At 38.8% G+C, this 21,320-nt stretch overlaps 3 protein-coding genes across 3 annotated transcripts; all 3 read left to right on the top strand.

Moving 5' to 3' along the window:
- Window positions 1-339: 339 nt before the first annotated feature.
- LOC135933553 (trichohyalin-like) lies at window positions 340-3,624 on the top strand. The gene has a single exon (XM_065471649.1). The coding sequence runs from the start codon at window positions 340-342 to the stop codon at window positions 3,622-3,624; it is 3,285 nt and encodes a 1,094-aa protein (XP_065327721.1).
- A 6,541-nt stretch (window positions 3,625-10,165) lies between these two features.
- Window positions 10,166-10,722, top strand: LOC134634644 (cystatin-B-like). Its single transcript, XM_063483961.1, has 3 exons — window positions 10,166-10,240; window positions 10,343-10,444; window positions 10,606-10,722. Exons 1-3 carry the CDS (start codon window positions 10,166-10,168, stop codon window positions 10,720-10,722), a joined length of 294 nt encoding a protein of 97 aa, XP_063340031.1.
- A 1,867-nt stretch (window positions 10,723-12,589) lies between these two features.
- On the top strand, window positions 12,590-14,161 carry LOC134634640 (cystatin-B-like). Its single transcript, XM_063483957.1, has 3 exons — window positions 12,590-12,759; window positions 12,837-12,938; window positions 13,838-14,161. The coding sequence occupies exons 1-3, from the start codon at window positions 12,619-12,621 to the stop codon at window positions 13,964-13,966; spliced, it is 372 nt and encodes a 123-aa protein (XP_063340027.1). The 5' UTR covers window positions 12,590-12,618; the 3' UTR covers window positions 13,967-14,161.
- The last annotated feature ends 7,159 nt before the right edge of the window (window positions 14,162-21,320 follow it).

Here is a 21,320-nt window from a genome sequence, read left to right as displayed (position 1 = left end):
AAGCAAAAAGCAAAAAAAATTATCCTCATTCAAAAGTCATGTAAGAACCTCATTGGCTTACGGAATGTTGATGTCATTTTAAAAAATTCAAACAAAAATATGACCTCATTCAAAAATGTCATGTGACAACCTCAGTGGCTTATGGAATTCTGATGTCACAGTCCTCTAAAGCTTTGACCCTTTGAAGCTTTGATCCTCAAAATCCTTAAATAGGGGTGAGGATGTACAACTTTTAGTCCGTTATTTGCAGCACTTATGTTAGCAGCATTCAAACGTTCACCAGTAAAGCATTTTGAAACATCTGGATCGTTTTCGCAGTCACGGTATACAGACTTCAACATGTCTCAGAAAGATCAAGAAAGACAAGAAGTTGACCCCAGCTCTATCCCATGGTATGAGTCCCTAGACCCCTATATGAGCTCTCTACCTTGGGATGAACAGGTGGAATTAGAGGAAAAGCGATTGGAAGAAATGGAGAATGAAAATCTCATGAACAGAGAGAAGATTAAGATCCTGACAGAAGAAAATGAGAGAAAGAGCGCTGAATTAGAAAAATTATCCTACCAGCTTCAGGAAAGGGAAGGTATTATTGAGGAGAAACAATGGGCTCTCCAAGATAAAAAGAATCAGGAGCTCCAAGAAAAGCTTGATGAAGCTCTGGAAAAAAATAAAGATCTGCTCCAAAAGGAGAAAAAAGAGAGCATTGAAGGGGATAAAATGCTCAAGAAGAATCAGGAGCTCCAAGAAAAGCTTGATGGAGCTCTGGAAAAAATTAAAGATCTGCTCCAAAATGAGAAAAAAGAGAGCATTAAAGGGGATAAAATGCTCAAGAAGAATCAGGAGCTCCAAGAAAAGCTTGATGGAGCTCTGGAAAAAATTAAAGATCTGCTCCAAAAGGAGAAAGAAGAGAGCATAAAACAGGAAAACATGGTCAAGAAGAATCAGGAGCTCCAAGAAAAGCTTGACGAAGCTCTGGAAAAACTGAACGAAATCCACCAAGAAGAGAAGCAACAGGCCGAGCAGAGAGACATGCAGAGCAAACTCCAAGGAATGGAGGAAAAATACAAAGCGCTGCAGGTGAAACATGATAAAACTCTGCACAAAAATCAACAGTTGCTTCAAGACAAGAAGCAAATGGAAATGAAACAGAAGGAAATGGACTCCAAGCTTGACGAGATGGAGGAAAAACACAGATTGCTCCAAATCAAGCTTGAGAAAACAGCGCACAGAAATAAAGAGTTCATTCAAGAGAGAGAGCAACAAGAAATGCTTGAGAAAGAAACGGACTCCAAGCTTGAAGTCTTGGAGGAAGAACTGAAAATGCTGCAAATAACTCTTGAGGAAACACTCCTCAAAAATAAAGAGATGCTTCACGAGAAAGACCAACAGAAAGTACATCAGGAAGAAATGGATTGCAAGCTGAGGAACATCAAGAAACAAAATGAAGGCTTGCAAGTTATGCTTGATGAAGCTCTGGAGAGAAATAAAGAGTTCCTTCACGAGAAAGATCAACAGAAAATACAAAAGGAGGAAATGGATTGCAAGCTGAGGAACATCGAGAAACAAAATGAAGGCTTGCAAGTAATGCTTGATGAAGCTCTGAAGAGAAATAAAGAGTTCCTTCACGAGAAAGACCAACAGAAAATACAAAAGGAAGAAATGGATTGCAAGCTGAGGAACATCGAGAAACAAAATGAAGGCTTGCAAGTAATGCTTGATGAAGCTCTGGAGAGAAATAAGGAGATCCTCCAAGACAAGAAACAAGAGCCTGTAGAGCAGAGAGGCATGCAGAGCAAACTCCAAGCCCTGGAGGAAAAATTCAAAGCTCTGCAGGTGAAGCATGACAAAACTCTGCACAAAAATCAACAGTTGCTTCAAGACAAGAAGCAAATGGAAATGAAACAGAAGGAAATGGACTCCAAGCTTGACGAGATGGAGGAAAAACACAGATTGCTTCAAATCAGGCTTGATAAAAAAGTGCACGGAAATAAAGAGTTCATTCATGAGAGAGAGCAACAAGAAATGCTCAAGAAAGAAACGGACTGCAAGTTTGAAGTCTTGGAGGAAAAATGCAAAATGCTCCAAATAACTCTTGAGGAAACACTCCTCAAAAATAAAGAGTTGCTTCACGAGAAAGACCAACAGAAAATACAACAGGAAGAAATGGATTGCAAGCTGAGGAACATCGAGAAACACAATGAAGGCTTGCAAGTAATACTCGATGAAGCTCTGGAGAGAAATAAAGAGATCCTCCAAGACAAGAAACAACAGCCCGTAGAGCAGAGAGACCTGCAGAGCAAACTCCAAGCCATGGAGGACAAATACAAAGCGCTGCAGGTGAAGCATGACAAAACTCTGCACAAAAATCAACAGTTGCTTCACGACAAGAAGCAAATGGAAAGGAAACAGAAAGAAATGGACTCCAAGCTTGACCAGATGGAGGAAAAACACAGATTGCTCCAAATCAGGCTCGATAAAAAAGTGCACGGAAATAAAGAGTTCATTCAAGAGAGAGAGCAACAAGAAATGCTCAAGAAAGAAACGGACTGCAAGTTTGAAGTCTTGGAGGAAAAATGCAAAATGCTCCAAATAACTCTTGAGGAAACACTCCTCAAAAATAAAGAGTTGCTTCACGAGAAAGACCAACAGAAAATACAACAGGAAGAAATGGATTGCAAGCTGAGGAACATCGAGAAACACAATGAAGGCTTGCAAGTAATACTTGATGAAGCTCTGGAGAGAAATAAAGAGATCCTCCAAGACAAGAAACAACAGCCCGTAGAGCAGAGAGACCTGCAGAGCAAACTCCAAGCCATGGAGGAAAAATACAAAGCTCTGCAGGTGAAGCATGACAAAACTCTGCACAAAAATCAACAGTTGCTTCAAAACAAGAAGCAAATGGAAATGAAACAGAAGGAAATGGACTCCAAGCTTGAAGAGATGGAGGAAAAACACAGAGGGCTCCAAATCAGGCTCGATAAAAAAGTGCACGGAAATAAGGAGCTGCTTCAAGAAAAAGACCAACAGAAAATACAACAGGAAGAAGAAAAACTTATTCTTCAGAGGAAAAATCAAGCACTCCAAGAATTGTATAACGAAACGAGGTACAAAACAACTGTACTGGAAGGAGAAAAGAAAAAAATGGAAAAACAGTGCTCAGCGATGCAGAGCAGCATCAATGAAATGCTGAGTAAAAATACAGAACTGGAGGAACTTTCTAAGAACTTGAAGTACAAAAACACTGAAATCCAGGCGCAAAAGCAAGAACAACAGAAAACACATAAAGACCTGCAGTGTAGACTTCAAGATATCCAGAAGAGAAACCAGCAGCTGGAAGACATGTACAAGAAAGTAGAACAGAGAAATACAGATGTGCACAAGGCAAAGAGAATAGAGGAGGCAACAGTTAAAGAACTGAAAGACAAGCTTAAAGAAAAACAAGAACAATTAGAAGACATGGTGAAAAGATGCAGCAAATGTGAGAAAGAAAACACAGAAACAATGGATGAGCTGAAAACCCTCATCCTTGAGAAAAAAGTGCTCGTGGAACAGTGTCTGAAAAAGAAGAAAAAACGCTTCCACTGGTTCTGGAAGAGGGACACTGCTGCTTCTCACCTGATGTAACCTCGTCTTCCTCCACCTCTATTCCATCTTCATTTTCCCCCTTCCCCTTCCCCTCCCTCCTTTTTCTTTTTTCACTCTCACCCCCCGACCAGTCCCGGCAGTTGACTGTCCCCTCCTGAGCCTGGTTCTGCCATAGGTTTCTCCTTTAGGTTTCTTTCACTTTAAAAGGAGTTTTTCCTATCCACTGTCGCCTGGTGCTTGCTCAGAGGGGATTGTTGGGGTTTTCTCTCCTCTCTCTTTCCTTCTTTCTATCCCCCCTTTTCCCCCTTCTACCTTTTCCTTTACCCAATAAACAATTGGCCACATTTTACATGTGTTTGAAAAATGTCTTCATTCAACAATAATTCATCTTAGGTATAAAAACAAGAAATAGGTAATAGCTGCATGTGTGTTTGTGTGTGCAAAATATACATACTTAACTTATATCCCAGAAGGGATTAATACTAGATGGGTAGAGACAGGTTTTAAAGACTAGAAATGAAAACATGTGAGTCCTATAATCTAAGCTCGTTTCACCAATAGGTGATGTTACATTTTAAATTAGGCACTTCATTGCAGGACTGTCATTGTACCGAGGTACATTGAATAACATGAAATGGATTTCTCGTGCCACAAGTGACCTCGCTGTGAAGCTATTAACTTGTTGAATAATTTAGCTCTGCAAATGCAACGTTATTTCTCACCACAGAGGGGAGGGAATTTCATAAAGTCAAAAAAATTAAAACTTGTAAACATTACAACTCATTCAACATGCCAACAAGGCATCAAGGAAATAAAGACATCTCAGTATCAGCTCTCTTCATGTCGTCTACTGACAGCAAAATGAGCTCAATTCTATGGTTTTCTTGGATTTCGGCATAAATTCCTCAGCTGAAGGTTTATACATCATTATAATCAGGACAGCCAGACTGGGAGACAGATCCAATATTCTTAGTCAGTGATGAAAATCAAGTTTTTTTAGTTCCATCATATTAAAGCAAATTACATTTTCATTTCCTTTTGTCCTGACAGGAAATAGCAGAAAATGCCACATTTTATTTAAACATGGGATGAATGCTATGCAGGTTAATATCTGAGCTGATATCGTGCTACAAAACACAACAAAAATCGTTCCTATTTTCACACGTGAAGTCAAAACTTTCTGGGAAGTTGAGTATATTGGATGTTTAATGGTTAGAAACAGACGTTTTAGACTTCTAGAGACTGACGGATGTTAGTTTAAATCAAATCTAAATGTGCTTATCTGTCTAGTTGTGGTCTGCACAGATGTCGGGTTTTTAAAACTAATTAAAGGGCAATAGTGTAATGTTTTGTATTTATTTATTTCCTTTTCTTTGTCCTTCTTTATGAAATTTGTATTGAGATAAAAACAAGAGCAAGGGCTTTTATTTTGTCCTGCTGAAATCCACTTTACTATACTTGACATAATTCTTTTTTATTTATACAGATATGCAGATATACTACATGTGTAACATTCATTTCATTGTTTAAATGTTTAATAATAAAGTACATGAATAACTTGAGCTTATTATATATTAAAGTAAAGTATATTTCCTATTAACTAGGCAGGTCATTCTCTTTCTCTTGACAATGCTGTCTTTAAATAAAAATATATAATTCCCTATATTCCTATCTATTCCAAACAACGGTAGACAGTAACAAAGTTTCAAATTTGTCTTTCACATTGACTCTTAATTTACTAAACATGAACAAGAGGTCAGAGGTCAAATGTGGCACGATACCTTAAATCTTTCTATGATACTTTCTGTATGTGGACCAGAGATGGGCAACACCGCATAGTCTGATTACTTTTTTCAAGTAACGAGTAAAGTAAGGGATTACTATTGCAAGAAAGGTAATTAGATTACTGCTACTTTCCTGTAAGCAGGCTACATTACTGCGTTACTAAACCGTGATTTCGTTTGCGAGAGTGTCTCATGACAATGACGTAAGCGTCAATGACGTAATGACATTCGTGGCAACAAATGTGTGCGTATCAAAAATGGATAATATAACGAGTGTGGGAGAGAGAACGACCATGCAGCGTTTAAAGCGTGGAAGTACTGATCTTACTTTGAGTTTGATTCCTTAAAAAGTGACAAAAACATTAGTGTCCGCTGTTCACTGCGTGGGATGAAAACTTCTTTTTACAGCGAAAAAACCCCTAAACTTCGGGGCAAGCACCAAGTACACTGCCACAGGAATGCGAAATTCACAAAGAAACTCCAAGATTCTTCCACTGACAGGCAGCACACCTGCACCAGGGCAAACCTCCGCCTGCCCCACTCCTGCTAAGCAGGGGAAAATAGAGCAACAGGACCGCTGAGTCTTTGATTTGATTTATTTTCTGCTGTGTTTTACTTGCATCTTTGAAAGAGTGAATGTAAACACAAAAAACTATTTTATTTTATATGCTGGAATGTGCAGAAAACAGGTTTATATGTTAAACAAATTTCTTCCAGTCAGAGAATGTTGCATATGATTTAATTTTTGCTTGATGCATAAAGTTAAAAGATTAAAACTAATAAAACTAGTTTTAAAAAGATGGATTATGCAGAAAAAGTAGAATTGAGCTGAAAGATCTATTGCTTTATTACCTATTCAGGTTATAAATCATGTTTTTTAAAAGTAACTAAGTAACTAATTGCTTTTGAAAATAAGTAATCAGTAATGGGATTACTTTTGGGGGGAATAATCAGTAATTAGTTACTGATTACTTTTTTCAAGTAACTTGACCAACACTGATGCCAACTACTCACCAAGTGGTGGAAAAAGTTTGGTTTGGTTTAGTTTGGCTTTCATCTTTACTTTTGCGCCCTCCTGTGTCTCATGGTCTAATCAGCCCATTGTGCATTTGTAATCCCGCCCTTCCCTCTGCTTTGCCTCGCAAACAGCATGCACGCCTGACTTGACTGCAGGATAAAATAAATAAGGTCAGTATAAAAAGAAAAGGAGCAGAGAGAAGAAAACATTTAAAGTCCCTCCATCAAGCAAAGATTTATCAGTAAAACCTGGCTTTTAGCAGCGTTTGGGAAAACAATTCATCCAAAATTAAGTATTAAGAATCAGTTTCTTATCCTGGTAAAAGGGAGAAAGGATGGACTATAGCAGAGGAGGTGAAAAAGCTGAGATTTATATAGAACAAGAACGACACTGGAGTTTTATATCAGGAGCTGTGAAAAAGTGATATAGGTTTGAAAGATGTGAAGAAAGGATAGAAAAGATTGAAAGAAGGGCAAAGAAGTCATCAGAGGGCAGTACAGCAGGAAGAGATATGGACAGAGAGCTTCCCTGTAGTCACATCTGAGAGGGTGCAATTAACAGAAAAGTGAAAAAGGTGAGAAAATAACAGGCTAAAAAGAGAGCTGCAAAAGATATGAGAGAGAAATGCTGTAAGCATGTCTCCAGGCTCTGAATTAAAGGACTTTAGCACACAATGTTATGTGTTTTCAAACTCACAAAATCATATTTTACATTCTTGTAGCAATAACCATGTGACACTGAAGTTTAAATACTTTTCTTCCCCACGTCCCGTGTGCAAGAGTCAATTATAGCATAATTTGGCTGAGTTATATTTCATTTAGCATGTTATCCTTTTTGAACGCATATCTGAAGGTGACCTAAAATAAAGCACAGTTCAGTCAGAGAGTCTCTTATTGATTGAAATTAACTTTTCCAGCTTTTAGGAGATAACTGAAAGTACACATGAAAGGTGGTCAGTAGGTTGTCAGCATTATTTTACTAGCAAATTTGACCATTAGTCAGTGTTTCTTTTATCTTGTTACTGACGCTTGTCTTTTTTAATTACATCAGTGTGAATTTTGTGGTTTGTTTTGTTCGACAAAGTATTGAGTCAGGTGTTGTACTTAGTTTTTCATAGGACAGCACAGAGTTCAGTGAAAAGTTTCTTTTCCACATGAGGAAGAGCTTTGCAAAAATGTCAGGCTCATATATGTTTTAAAAAGTGAATAAATATTATTATACAATAGTCAGGATGAACTGTAGCACGTAAACAGTTGATGACAGACTTTAAATATTTGACTTTTATTTGATGTTTATTATGTTTACCACATAGATCAGACATACTTTATCATTTGAATGACAAACTAAGCAAAAGATAAGAAAGAAGTACTGTGTCAGACTAAAAGAGTTGACTTTAGACTTAACTTGCTGTTGTCTGATCTTCAAGCTTACTGTATACCCATGAGGGTGGCATTAAAAAAACAACAAAAATACATAAATCCCCACCAAAATATCACACAGTACTCTTTATTGCCCTTAATGATATAAGCAGTAAATGACACTATAAACTGAGTTGATCTTACTTACTGGATATAATATGTTTTGGTCATGAGTCATGCTCTGAGTGCATGCACCGTGACGGCTCCACTCCGTCAGTCATTAAGAGTGCAAGCCTGGGAATGATGGGCACCCCGTGGCTGGAATAAGAGAGCTGCACACTGAAGTGGGAAATGGCAGATATAGGCTGGTGGTGAGGAAAGTCCAGGACTGCCCGTGTGTGTTCAGATACCTGTAAGTATATTGATTACTACAATGTGTGTTATTGATGGTAAGAGTTCTGGTGATGTTGATTATGAACGCAACTGCATCTTGTATTTATTTAATCAGTGTTTTGCGGTTATCTTATAAATGTGAACGCATTGTGACATGTACAGCATTTTGGATAAAGTCGCTGCTCTTTGGACGGCCTCAGTGCTGCGTGTGTATAATGTAATTACCTCCATAGTGCTGCGTGCACCAGAATAGTTGCAGCTGTCAACCTTACGGTAAGTTGGTGGCAGAGCAGTGGGGAAGGCTAAAGTAACTGTGCGTGTGTGTGTAGATTATATAAATGAACATATAAATTATATAAACTGTATAATCTATTAATGTATTATTTTAAAATTCTCCTCTCGCCCCTGCAGACTGTCTATCCTTCCAGCTCAGGTCCTCCACCAGAGGCCTGGGATCTTGAGGGTCCTGTGCAGTATCCTGCTGTTCAGGACAGAGACCTCAGATGTTGTTCCAGGATTTCCTGGTGCCACTCGCCTAGCTTGGGAATCACTGCACCTAGTGCTCCGATTACCACTGGGACCACTGTTACCTTCACCTTCCACATCTTCTCTGAGCCCTTGGTACTTCTCAAGCTTCTTGTTTTCCCAGTTGTTACATGATATAATCTCAATATCCTTCCGCAAAGGGACAAACTCTGCAAAAGCTGTCCTATCGATGCATCAATCAGCATAGCGTCTGTCTTTTCCAGACTTTGATCCTACAGTCCAGCTGCTGAAGGCAGAGTCTGCATTCATTGCTAAACATGAAATTTCTCTTTAGGCTCATGCTTAGTGCACATATCGCTGACGTCAGTGCTTATGGGCCTGATGGATTGTCTGGACAGAGCACCATTGGCAAAATCATCCTGCAAACTTTGACTGCAAATCTGTAGCAGACTGCTTACGGTTTCTAAATGCAGACAGTGTGTGGAAACAGTCTTCTTGTGGTGTCAAGTTTGAAGTTGCCCTATAGCACGGGTCCTATCCACATCAGTTAAATGTAGCATGCTTGGAGCATATCATCACTGCACCAGGGTCCATGCTCACAGAGATACTAAGTAGGCACCAATCAGACACTGGATTGTCAGTACCTGGGGTACCTGAAGCTCAAAACCAGAGTAAATAGCAGAATAAGCTATTTGGCTTTGGCAGAGAAGATCTGGCAATTTTTTATGGGCATAATCCACATACTCACCTCAGCTGCTCAATGCATGAATACATTTTCCTTACAAACATGGCACCATTTAAGGGAAAATAAACAGACTTTCCAGTAGCATAAGATTTATTGCCAAGAAGTGCGACAGCAACGAAATGATTGCTCAAATATAAGTTTCCTTACTTTGTCTATGAAGTTTATATGTTTGTAAAAATAAAGTAAACCATCTGCTCTAAACAGGTTTATATAGACTCAAGATTCCTTTTATCTTTTTCTTGAAAACGTGTTTTTGGGGTGTTTTGCAAAACTGTAAGTTTCCTCAGTCACACACTTTTTTCCTTCAGTTAAAAAAACTTGCAGATCTGGCATATTGATCTATCACAGGTTTGATAGCTTATCTCTGGACAGTCAGCTTAAAGAAGAATTTGCAAAGTTCATTGTATTTATTTAAGATAATTTTTGACAGCCACAGCTGTGGCACATAAATTATTTTTATAAGACATTTATCACAGACTACAGACTGACAGGACTACGAGAAACATCTTTTAGTTATTGTAATTTATAGTCATCTGAAAAGTTGATTAAAAAGCATCGGTTTATCTGTTTTAAAGACACAGATAATTTAAGACATAATTACACAAGTAGATATTTCAAGAAGACAGTGTAAGCAAACATTTAGGGGCTGTCGTTTCACATGTTGCTCCTCCTATCATGCGTTAGAGTCACCTTCCAGGTCACTTACCCAGTATATGTACTCGGACTGGCATCAGTATGTTTGAGACACATAAAGCCAGAAAACTGTCTCCTCTGTTTATTTCATCAGACTTTCATAATGGATGCCATAAAATGTGGAGGATTCTCGAAGGTGAAAGACGCTGATGAGGAAATTCAGACAATCTGTGATGAGGTGAGCTTCTTCATAACATTCAGACTCACATATTAAACAGACACATCAACTCTGTGCTCTGCATTTTACGTTATGTTTTACGTTTATTTTGTCCATACACAGGTTAAGTGTCAAGTAGAGGAAAAAAGAAATGAAGCATATGCCGTGTTCAAAGCTGTTCAGTACAAGAGTCAAGTGGTGCAAGGAATCAACTATGTTATCAAGGTAATTAAAACTGTGACATCATAGATGATAGTGATTATTAATGGAAGAAAATAAAGAAAGTGTTTATGGACTGAGTTACTTGCGAGATCCAGATGAGCTGTTAAACAGACTGAAGAGCTTCAGTGTTCAACAAGTACAAGTTTCCTCTGGTTTGACTGCAGGTTAATGTGGGAGGATCCAGCTACCTTCATCTGCGGGTCTGGAAGAAGCTTCCATGTTATGGAGGAGAAGCTGTAGTTACTGGTGTGGAAGATCATCATGACAAAGATCCCATCTAACCTTTTTAATGAGATCACACTTTGCATTTCAGCTGCTCTCTGCCTCCAAGCTGCTGCCTCATGACATGTGCTCTTTTATTATCCTGAAAGAAAAAACTGCAATAATGCTCCTTCAAAAGTTAAAGTTATAATCAATACATTTAAATGTTTATTTCTAGAAATATATCACTGACTGTACTTCAGCATTTAAAGCATTAAAAGTTGGATTCTGTAACAAAAAAATAAATGATCGTGAATGCTGATTTCTTGCTAGTTATTAACTTCATCAGCTTCTGATGATTTTTTTGATTTTCATATTTGCTTCATCTATAATAACTGTAAGGTTAACAGTACTCTTGTCTGAATTATCTCTGTGTGTATGTGTGAGGGAAGACTCTCTAACAGAGTCCCGAAAGTCCAACACATGTTATCCTGTTTTTAGAGACATAATTTGTGCAGCATATACAGAATCTAACCAAAAATTAAGGGATTATTCAGGCTACTAATCTCTCTAATTTATTGTGTTTTACAATGATGGACATGGTCGTCCATACAGAAGATAATCAGTATTAAGATGTCAGTCACAGCTGAATTTCTTTTTAATCTTGCATTAGTCCCACTTGTCCAGCAGATGTCCTCGTTATGTCTTCTGCACATCTTGATTGTTTATACATCTCAACCAATGACTGTAGAAAACTCAAACTTGCTTTGACCGGATCGTTCAGCCTTCCTTCTCTTATTTAAATGTATTAACTATTTAATCTAGTAGACCATCTTGTAGTGGCCTTCAACACGTCATTTTCAGATGTTTGTCTATACTTCATTTTTTTCTTTTAGCTTGTGTCACTTTTGTGGCTGTATCTTCATCTCCCTGTTTTAATTTTGATGCTGTTTGCAATCATTGAAATCTCCTTTTTGTTTTTTTTAATTTTTGCATCTAACATTTCCAGCTCCAAATGTTAACTAGAAAAGAGTAATAATTGGGCAGAGCACCTTGAAACTCACTTAAAAGTATGTGAAGAGAAGATTGCCCCCAGAAAAAACAAAACAAAAAAACAACAACTAGGGAACAGTAAAATCTAATCTCTACAGCCTTAAACAACAAATAATAGCAATAAAAAAATATCTAAACCACAGAGAGGAGTATACACTAGAGCAGGGGTATCAAACTCCAGACCTTGAGGGCCGGTGTCTTGTAGGGTTTTGGATAACACCCTGGGTCAACACAGCTGAAACAAATGATTAGTTCATTACCAGGCTTCTGGAGAACTTCAAGACATGCTGAGGAGATAATTTAGCCATTTAAATCAGCTGTGATGGATCAAGGACACATCTTAAACCTGCAGGATACCGGCCCATGAGGCAAGTTCGACACCTGTGCACTAAAGGTAGGTGGATCGATACCAACTCTAGTATTGGTATCTGATCGATGCTAGCTCGTTAGGATCGATACTTTGTTTCTATCCCCTTAAGTTCAGTAGGTATAATTGTATTAAATAAATACAATTTTTGGAGATTTGGAAAGGCTGAGGTTCAGGTGTCAGAAGTAGGATAACTGGAAAGGAAGAGCTGAAAGCAGTACTTAAGCTGTGATTCATGTGCGATCCTCTCCAATATTTCAATCACAGCTCACACCCTGTATTTTCACTTCCCGGCAGACTGGAGAGTATTTTGTCATACGCTCCGACAAACCCACACATGCGGTAAAACTGTGGGCAAAAGTGATTCTTTTCTTGTGCTAGTCTAAGTGTGCTTGTTTTGTTTTTTACCCCCCCTCCTCCTCTTGAGCTGATGGTACGGTCCAAAATGCGAAGTTATATGACTCGCTGTTGTGTTATTTGTTGTTTTTTTTTTTTTTACAGGTCGTTTACAAATACCGTACAAACAAGCACCCCTCTTCCCCTGCGCTGGTCCACAATGCAGAGTCTTGTGAATTGGCGTGTGTTTATTAGCTTTTTGGTCGTTTTTTACCAACAAAATGTTGTTGAAGTGGAAATGTGCGGAGGGCTGACCGAGGTGAAGCAGGCTGATGAAGCAGTTCAGAAGATCTGTGATGCAGTGAGTAGAAAAGGGAGATTTTACACTCACACACGGGGCCTGTCATTCATATTGATGTCGCTGTCATTGTTATTCAGATGAAGCCTCTCGCAGAGCAGAAAACCGGGAGAAACTTCGAGGTTTTCACTGCAAAGAGCTACAAAACACAGCTTGTAGCTGGGACCAACTACTTCATTAAGGTAATGTTTGTAATGCAAGCAGTGAGCTCAGTGGAAACACTGCAAAGCTCCGAGGTCTTGTATGTAATAACATATCATCAATAAGAGCATTGATAATGTGATCTGTCAGGTGAAAACTAAAGCAATGATCAGTGGGTTTTTGTTGTTACTACCTCTACACTTAAGTGGTGATTTTAAAAGGTGTGTGCAAACCTTTAACTGTCATTGAGTTTCTTGCATCACAGCTGAGGCTTTCAATCATTGTTTCCACACAAATTTTGCTTAAATTTGTTTAAATTCTGAGACAAGTCGACAAAAGAAAATGAATGCATGTGCACCTCACACTCCAGGTGTGGCACAGAATGAGCATTTCCGTTTTTTCCAGTTCTTGTGAATGATCGCTTGTCACACACAACGCGCACTAGGGGCAGGGGTGTTGAACTCCAGGCCTCGAGGGCCGGTGTCCTGCAGATATTAGATATCACCCTGTTTCAACACACCTGAATCAAATGATTAGTTCATTACCAGCCTTCTGGAGAACTTCAAGACATGTTAAGGAGGTAATATAGCCATTTAAATCAGCTGTGTTGGATAAAGGGCACATGTAAAACCTGCAGGACACCGGCCCTCGAGACCTGGAGTTCGACACCTGTGCACTAGGGCTTAAATAAAGAATCATAAGCACATATTTACTTCATAAACTCTGTCAGCCATGAACAGAGCTCAACAAATGTTCTGTTTGTGAACACTACAACTATCAGGCACTCCATATGAAGATGTGGATTCTCCGTTTCCACATGTTAGCATATTGTTTGGCCCACAGCTGTGGCTTACATTACCATAGCTGTGATAAAATGATCAGGAGTACTTCTATGTGCACATTAAGCATCTCCTTTAATTTTCCTTGTACTTCCTTGCAGGTCTATGTGGGAGGAGACGAATATGTTCACCTCCGTGTTTATGAGAAACTCCCGGCTTATGGAGGAACGCTCGAGCTGACCGATCTGCAGCACCCCAAGAGTCAGAATGACAGTATTGAGTACTTCTAATGGGACAATGAACCAGTCAAAGCATCAGTGCTACAGCCTGTCCTCTCAATGTAATCCATTAATAACCTGCCTCTTCATGAGGGGAAAGTTTCCTTATTTACACATAATAACCAAATGCAGATAATAGAAGGCAAAGTGGATCAGTTAAATACGAGGTGGGTAAAAAATAAATAAAATAAAATAAAGCTGATTATTTTTCTGCTGTGGTTTGAAGTGTGTGTGTGTGTGTGTGTGTGTGTGTGTGTGTGTGTGTGGGTTTTTTTTTTTTTTTTTTTTTTTTTTTTTTTTTTTTTATAATATAAAAAGGACCTATTTCTGGAGTGTTTTACAAAAATTAAAGACTCTGCAATTAAAAACATTTGCAGACTTTGCATATTAATGTGGTTCATGTCTGATCACTATTCAAAGAGGAGTGAAACGAGTGTGACTGTGTATGTAGGACCCATATGTGAACAGTGTATTTAAAGTGTAATTTATGTCGCATAGTTGTGTAAACTTGGTCAGTTTCAGATGATGTAACAGAATTAATCATGAAGGTCTGATAACCTGATTTTGAGTTCTTTAATCATTTCAAAGGGTGTAATTTAAAAAACCCCAGTATATTTCATTTGCTAAGGTATTTGTGACCAGATTTGAATTAAAAGATGTGCTATGTACATCTAAGCCAAGATTCCCAAATTCTGATAGCATTGGCTTTGAGAATATGGGTTAGACCTCATATGGTTAAAACACTTTCTTAAGCTGTGTCCCAATTCATCCTTCAGAGGCCACATTTGAAGGCCGATTACATCACAGCATCCTTCATTTTCCCAGATTTGAAGGATCGGCCAGGTGTATTCTTCATGGCCCAACATATCCCAGGATTCATACCGCGGGCCAACCAATTCAGTTTGTAACGATGGCATCAGCTTCGGAGACGGTAGAAATGGCGGCAGAGGACACCTACATTTTCAAATGTACGTTATTTTTGAAGATGACAAAGTTAATGGAAGTTAGAGGAAGAAATCTTAAGGTGAATTTTGTGACACTCGTTAAACTTACATGACTGTAAATGCACAGTCTCGCTGTTTTTTTAACATAACAGTCACTTTCAATATTGCTCTTTCTTGGTCACAAAATAAACTTTGAAGATATTTCCAGGCGAGAATGTAGCTGTGTACACTTCAAATATCTGCTTTATTTATCAAGACATCACATATTTGCAAAAGTGCTCACTACTCATGTTAAACATGGTATATAAGTCACTTAAATAACCTGAAAAAGTTTATTGTTTGGTATTTGTCAGTGCTTTATTTGTTCCAGAGTAAATCGTTTTGCCTGAAATTAAATTTTGTAGTTTCCACACAGCTAAATATGCTGTACAAACGTCAAACAGAAAAGTGATTAAAGAGAAGTGGGAAATAGTAGAGAATTTACTCCAATGTCCTTTTAGGGACAAAGGAGCAGATGGCAGAGTTCATCCAACTCCGCCGAGACAACGAATACCTCTTCACCGGTTGGAGGTACAGCAACAGTATGCAGTTTTTAATCTGTTAGCCATAAGGGAGAGTGATTTTTCTGTCTTGTGGTCCTAATTTAGTACTTTTTGCAGTGGATGCTGTCCAGGGATTAACATGATTGACATGTTCTCTTATATTCTGTCTGCCAGGGCAATTCTTGAGAAGATGGGCCTGGTGGAGAAAACCCTCCCTTCGCAGGCCCCCTAAAAATGGGGGCCATTTAAAAAACAAAACAAAAGTATGTACAGTAGTATTGCAATATGTATTGTAAATTGAGAGCGTCGCTTTTACGTTCAGCTCTCTCTTCACCACGATGGACCAGTGCAGTGTCCACATCACAGCACCAATCCGTCTGTCGATCTCCGGCTCCCTTCTCCCATCACTCGCGAACAAGACCCCGAGATACTTGAACTCCTCCACTTGGGGCAGGAACTCATCCCCGACCCAGAGTGGGCACTCCACCCTTTTCCGGCGGAGAACCATGGCCTCAGATTTGGAGGTGCTGATTCTCATTCCCGCTGTGATTTGTTGTAGCTCTTCAATTAGTGCAAAGATGAGACAAGCAAGAATGTTGTCCGAATCCATTTCACCAATTGGAAGAAGTGGTAAGGGTGGGAACAGCCGCTGACGCAAATCTGAAGGCAAGACCGTCCCATTTCACAAGCCTCGCACTTCCGGCCTTGTCGGGCTTTGGAGGATGCGGCCCATGTGAACTGTGAAGGCCGTGCCCTCCGAAGGATGCAGACCCTGAATTGGGACACAGTTTTAGTGTGATTACAGTCTAAGTTTATAAATGTTAGATACATCCTGTGGTCATAGGGGCTATTTTTAAGTATGTGATTGGTTGGGGAATTGAACTGACTGACAATTAACCACTTATGTGACTCACTTGAGAGATGCCATCAGAATAGCAAGGATAACCAGCTCAGTTTCAAAGAAACAGCTACTTTTGTCCATAGTGAAACACATAATACATTTTAAATAAAAATACTTTAAAAAGAGGGGTAAAATGGTGAGACACCTATAGTCTGTGCTGTAACTCAGCAGTATTGAGTGGCAGTGTGCTTTGGATCATTGTCATACTGAAACATGGAGCCATATGGTTGTTGTAAAGGTATTTTCTCATCACCATGGAAATGATTCTGTGATCATCCACCACGGTTGTCTTTCTTTGACATCCAGGTCTTTTTTGCATTGCTGAGTTCACCAGTGCTTTGTTCCTTTCTCAGGATGTACCAAACTGTAGATTTTGCCACTCCTAACATTGTAGCAATTTCTCGGATGGGTTTTTTTCCATTTCTGCAGCTTGAGTATGGCTTGTTTCACCTACATGGAGAGCTCCCTTGTCTGCATGTTGTCTGTTCACAGCAAAATCTTCCAAATGAAAGCACCACGCCTCAAAACGCCTTTTAGTGCTTAACTGATAATGACATAATGAAAGAATTGCCCACACCTGCCCATAAAATAGCATTTGAGTCAATTGTCCAATTACTTTTAGTCCCTTTAAAAAGAGCGTGGCACATGCTAAGCAGCTGAAACTCTTAAACCCTTCATCCAATTTGAATGTGGATACCCTCAAATGAAAGCTGAGAGTCTACACATTGTGTCCATAATATAACTGTAATTGGAATATGTTTCAGTAAACAGTTGAGAGAATTATTTGAACCAAAAACTTGACATTTGGATTCATCTCTCCATAAGAGCTGTGGCCACTGATATTCAGTGCAGTTCTTGTGTATCTTGACAAATCTCAGCCTTCCTTAAAAATGGTAAAGAGTAGTTGGACCGACTGTGTCAGGGTTTTTTCTGGATAATTTCTTTCATTTCTGAAGGACACGACTTTCAGATACAGTTAATCTGTTGTAGGTAGTTTTTGTTGTTGTTTGTTTTCTTTAGGTCTGCCACTTCATTTCTGTCCTTCACTTGTTGTTCAGTTTCCTAATCTTTTTAAGAACTGCAGATCATACCAAGTTATACCAGCTTTTTGGCTAACAGCGCATTGGAAATCAACTTCTGGTGCAAAAATACTATTTTATGTTTGTCAAACGGTGTTTTTTTTTGTCATTTTTCATAGATTTAACAAAAGAAATGGGAACATTTTTTTTATTTTTATTTCTGGAACAAGCTGCAAGTAACAAAATACCTACAGATAAATTAACTAGTTCCTCTCTTGGCTTAGGTGGGGTTTTTTTTATGCTTGAATGATTAATGCGTCAGCGTTAATTGCCCTAACAAACAAAACCATTCCTCTGAAACTGCTCAGGCACGAGGACTGGTCTGAAAATTTGTGGAAAAAACTGCCAGAGTTCAAAGAAAAACTTTAAAAGAAGGAAGACTTGAAGTAAGTCTGGAAGCAAAATATAAAGACATGAAGATAGTCTGAGACTTTTGCACAGTACTGTACTTTTATGTGACAGGTAACCCAGCGTTGTCCAGCATGGGTGTAATTGGCTTCACATTAAAAAGCCTGAGCTGTGAACAGGAACACTTTTCCCTCACACACATCTCAGTCAATGCCTGATTCATCTCTGAGTCAAACTGGGCCGGTTTGAACATTTTCTGTAACCAGACAGTGGTCATTCTTTCTCTCTCCCTGCTTTTCATTCTTGTTATTCTTGACTGAGAGCCCGTTAGAGAGCTTTTTCCACCCTGTGCCCATCCACTCCAATGAACCCACTGTGTTTGAAAACATTCAGCCCAGCAGAGGGGAGTAATGGGAAAAAGCTCTGAAGAATTTTACTTTGGCTACAGCAGTTTGTCACTTAAATGGCATACAGTATATTAACCTGTGTGTGTGTGTGTGTGTGTGTGTCAGATTTACTTTCTGAATGAAAGTGAATCTGATTGTGTTAACAATTTATTCAAAAGACCGAATCTTTAGTTTGAAGAAATTGAGATGATCTATTAAATTCGTAGGTGAACGTGCAGGACAACAATTCTTCACTAAGTGATTGATTACATCATTGATATGTTCAGAGAAATGAGGGAGTGAGGGAACATCCCTGTGAATGCGATAATGTCAGCGAGTGGCTCAAGTCATGCATCTGCAGAGATAAACTCATACAGAAGACATCTGTTCCCCTGAGACTAAACGTAATATAGACACACAAGTGCACAAATCATGTCATGTGCACATGTCAATTCTTTGACTTCCCTTATTCACAACCTTAAACTGTTAGTCTTTCCATATGAGAGTGGGAGTGACGTAAACAACTTAAGTAAAACAGTATTTTTTTTGTTAAAAGCATTTGGCTCCAGTGTTCATCAAATTCAAGACGTCTGAATTGAGTCTAAAGCAAAAGAACCTTTTAGTCTTTTGTCTTGTTTGCTGATTTTGTTTTACAGTGTTTCGGTTCAGTGAATGGGACCATAGCCTTCATGCTGAGATGCGTGCAAAGACAACAAATGAAGTAACTGCTGAGAAATATAAACTGTTGTAAACACAACACACCACATCTCTTCTGAAAATGCTTGTAACAGTGACATAGGAAATCCATAAGTCATGGCTAAAGCATAAGGTGTTCAACAATTTGAAGAAGATCAGATTAAGTGACACTAGTCATGTACAAAAGAGAAAAATGTGTTACATTTCAGGGAGGGCATGTGCCCAGAATGCATCTGCGCTTGTTAGTAATGTAAATGGCTGGGAGTTGCAGCACAGCCGTGCTCCTTTGAAAAAGAACATTTTAGATTCCTGCTGACCCTGAACTACTGTATATAGCCTGGCTCAGTCAATTCTGATATTAATTTGTCTTCCATTATCCAGTGTTGAATCATGGGACGAAGCTGCTGATACGCAAGGTATGCGGTAGGTTTCTCTGTGGATTAAAGGCATGAACCGGCCTGCCTGCCTTTTTCAGCCACAGCTCAGGTTGAGAGGGTGCTGCCTGGTTACATTTATGGCCAATCCTTGAAAGTCAAAGATATCCCCCGTGTTCACTTTTCCCGGCAGCCTCGGACTCGCCCTGCCTGGAACGCCGTGGTGCTTTTAAATGTTTTAAAGAGACTCTGAGGGAGCCACAAGCTCTCAGAGGAGAAGCTTCACATGCACCCTGCCTCACTGATAAGAAACACAGTAAAAGTCAGCTGATTCACTGAAGTTGATATTCAAATTATGTTACTCAGACAAAGGGAGAAATGCTTAAAATATTTAGCAACTTATCTAATAGACCAGCATGTAGATCTGTTTAAAGACTTCAGTGTTAAATATAATCCAATACTTTATCCTTCTTATATATGCATGCTATCTATTTGTTTGAGACATCTGGTATTGTCATTGTGACAACCAGGCTAACATGCAGTGGCTAATGTTATATAAATGCTTGAGCTAACTGAATGTAACTAATTTATACCTCATGGTAATGTTAGAAGGCTACTCAGTGATCACCCTAACATTTCATTGTGTTTCCCTTCTGTTTCATTTTGTTATTTAAAATGACTTTCAAGAATAATAATTTTGTTTTGCTGTCAAAATGATTACTGCTGATTGTTTAATTTCTAGTATCCGTAGAACACAGAGAAAATATCAACACTCAATCAAGCAGCTAAGACATTAAGAAAAAACAAAAAAGCAAAACAAAAAGAAGAATCCTTAAAATTTCAAAATATATGCCTAACCCTAAGTAATTAAAGTTACAAAGTATAAAGTTACCTGAAAAAAGTTTTAAAAATATGAGTTTTTAGCTGCATTTTAACAGACCATTGAGTCCACATATCTAAAGCTCAGTGGGAGAGAGTTCCAGAGTGTGGTGAAAAAGAAAAGTGCTACTGAAAACTAAAGATCTACAGTCTGTGGGCTGTTGCAAAAGCTCTGTCTCCTTTAGTTCTCAGCTTTGTATGCTGCACAGCCAGCATGTCCTGATCACATGACCTTGGGAAATGTGTGCATGTAAAACTATTGATGCTCTTCCATGCAGAGCTCTGAAAGTCAAAATCAGAATCTTAGGTTAAAGTTAATGGGGAATAGGTTGAATTAGCAACTGAATTATAATTCAGACATGATGAAATAAAGGCATGAATAACAGTAATTCTGAGCATGACACACTAAAGTGTGATTTGGAAATATTTCTTAACATTAATACCCAAAGTAACAGCAGAAGGGGTTTAATGTTAGAGTTGCGCACCAGAACTGTTGTGGTATCTGTTCAATAAGGAACCCAACACCCGACCTAGCTGGTTGGAACACAAGCAAGCGGACACAACATAGATCATGTGCAATTACAAGACAAAGAGTAATTTTAAGAGCAAATGCAGTGATGTCATGCATATGAGTGAGCTTGTTTGATCTATGTGTGCACAGGTTTTGCTTTTCTGTGTTATTTGTGTCTCTTTGATGTCTGTCCTCATCTTTAGGTGGCTGTTGCCCATTTTGTCTGTTTTTTTTCTTTAGCTTGTGTCCAGTTTTTCATCTCTCTGTTTTAATTTTGCTGCTCAAGTCTCCTTTTTGTTTTTTTTAATTTTTGCATCTAACATTAACAGCTCTAAATTTGAACTTTAAGAGCACTAATCAGGCAGAGGCCCTCTAAATTTTCATTGAAAGTATGTGACGAGAAGAGACCCCCAGTTTTTAAAAAAAGTAGGTAACTGGTTAAAATCTAATTCTACAGCCATAAACAACAAATAATAGAAATAAAATAATGTCTGAACCACAGAGAGCAGTATCCACTCAGTACTTTGGGGAACTGTGGTTTGCTGAGGTTCAGGTGTCAGACGTAGGATAACCGGAAAGGAAGAGCTGAAAGCTGTTCTTTAGGCCGTGATTCATGTGTGACCCTCTCCAAACATTGCAGCTCACACCCTGTATTTTCACATCCCGGCAGACTCGAGAGCATGCAGGAAAAAGGGAAGGGTCTAAA

The sequence above is a fragment of the Pelmatolapia mariae genome, linkage group LG9 (assembly GCF_036321145.2).
Source record: "Pelmatolapia mariae isolate MD_Pm_ZW linkage group LG9, Pm_UMD_F_2, whole genome shotgun sequence".
Classification (NCBI taxonomy): Eukaryota; Metazoa; Chordata; class Actinopteri; order Cichliformes; family Cichlidae; genus Pelmatolapia; species Pelmatolapia mariae.
This window is presented reverse-complemented; position numbering and strand designations above follow the sequence as displayed.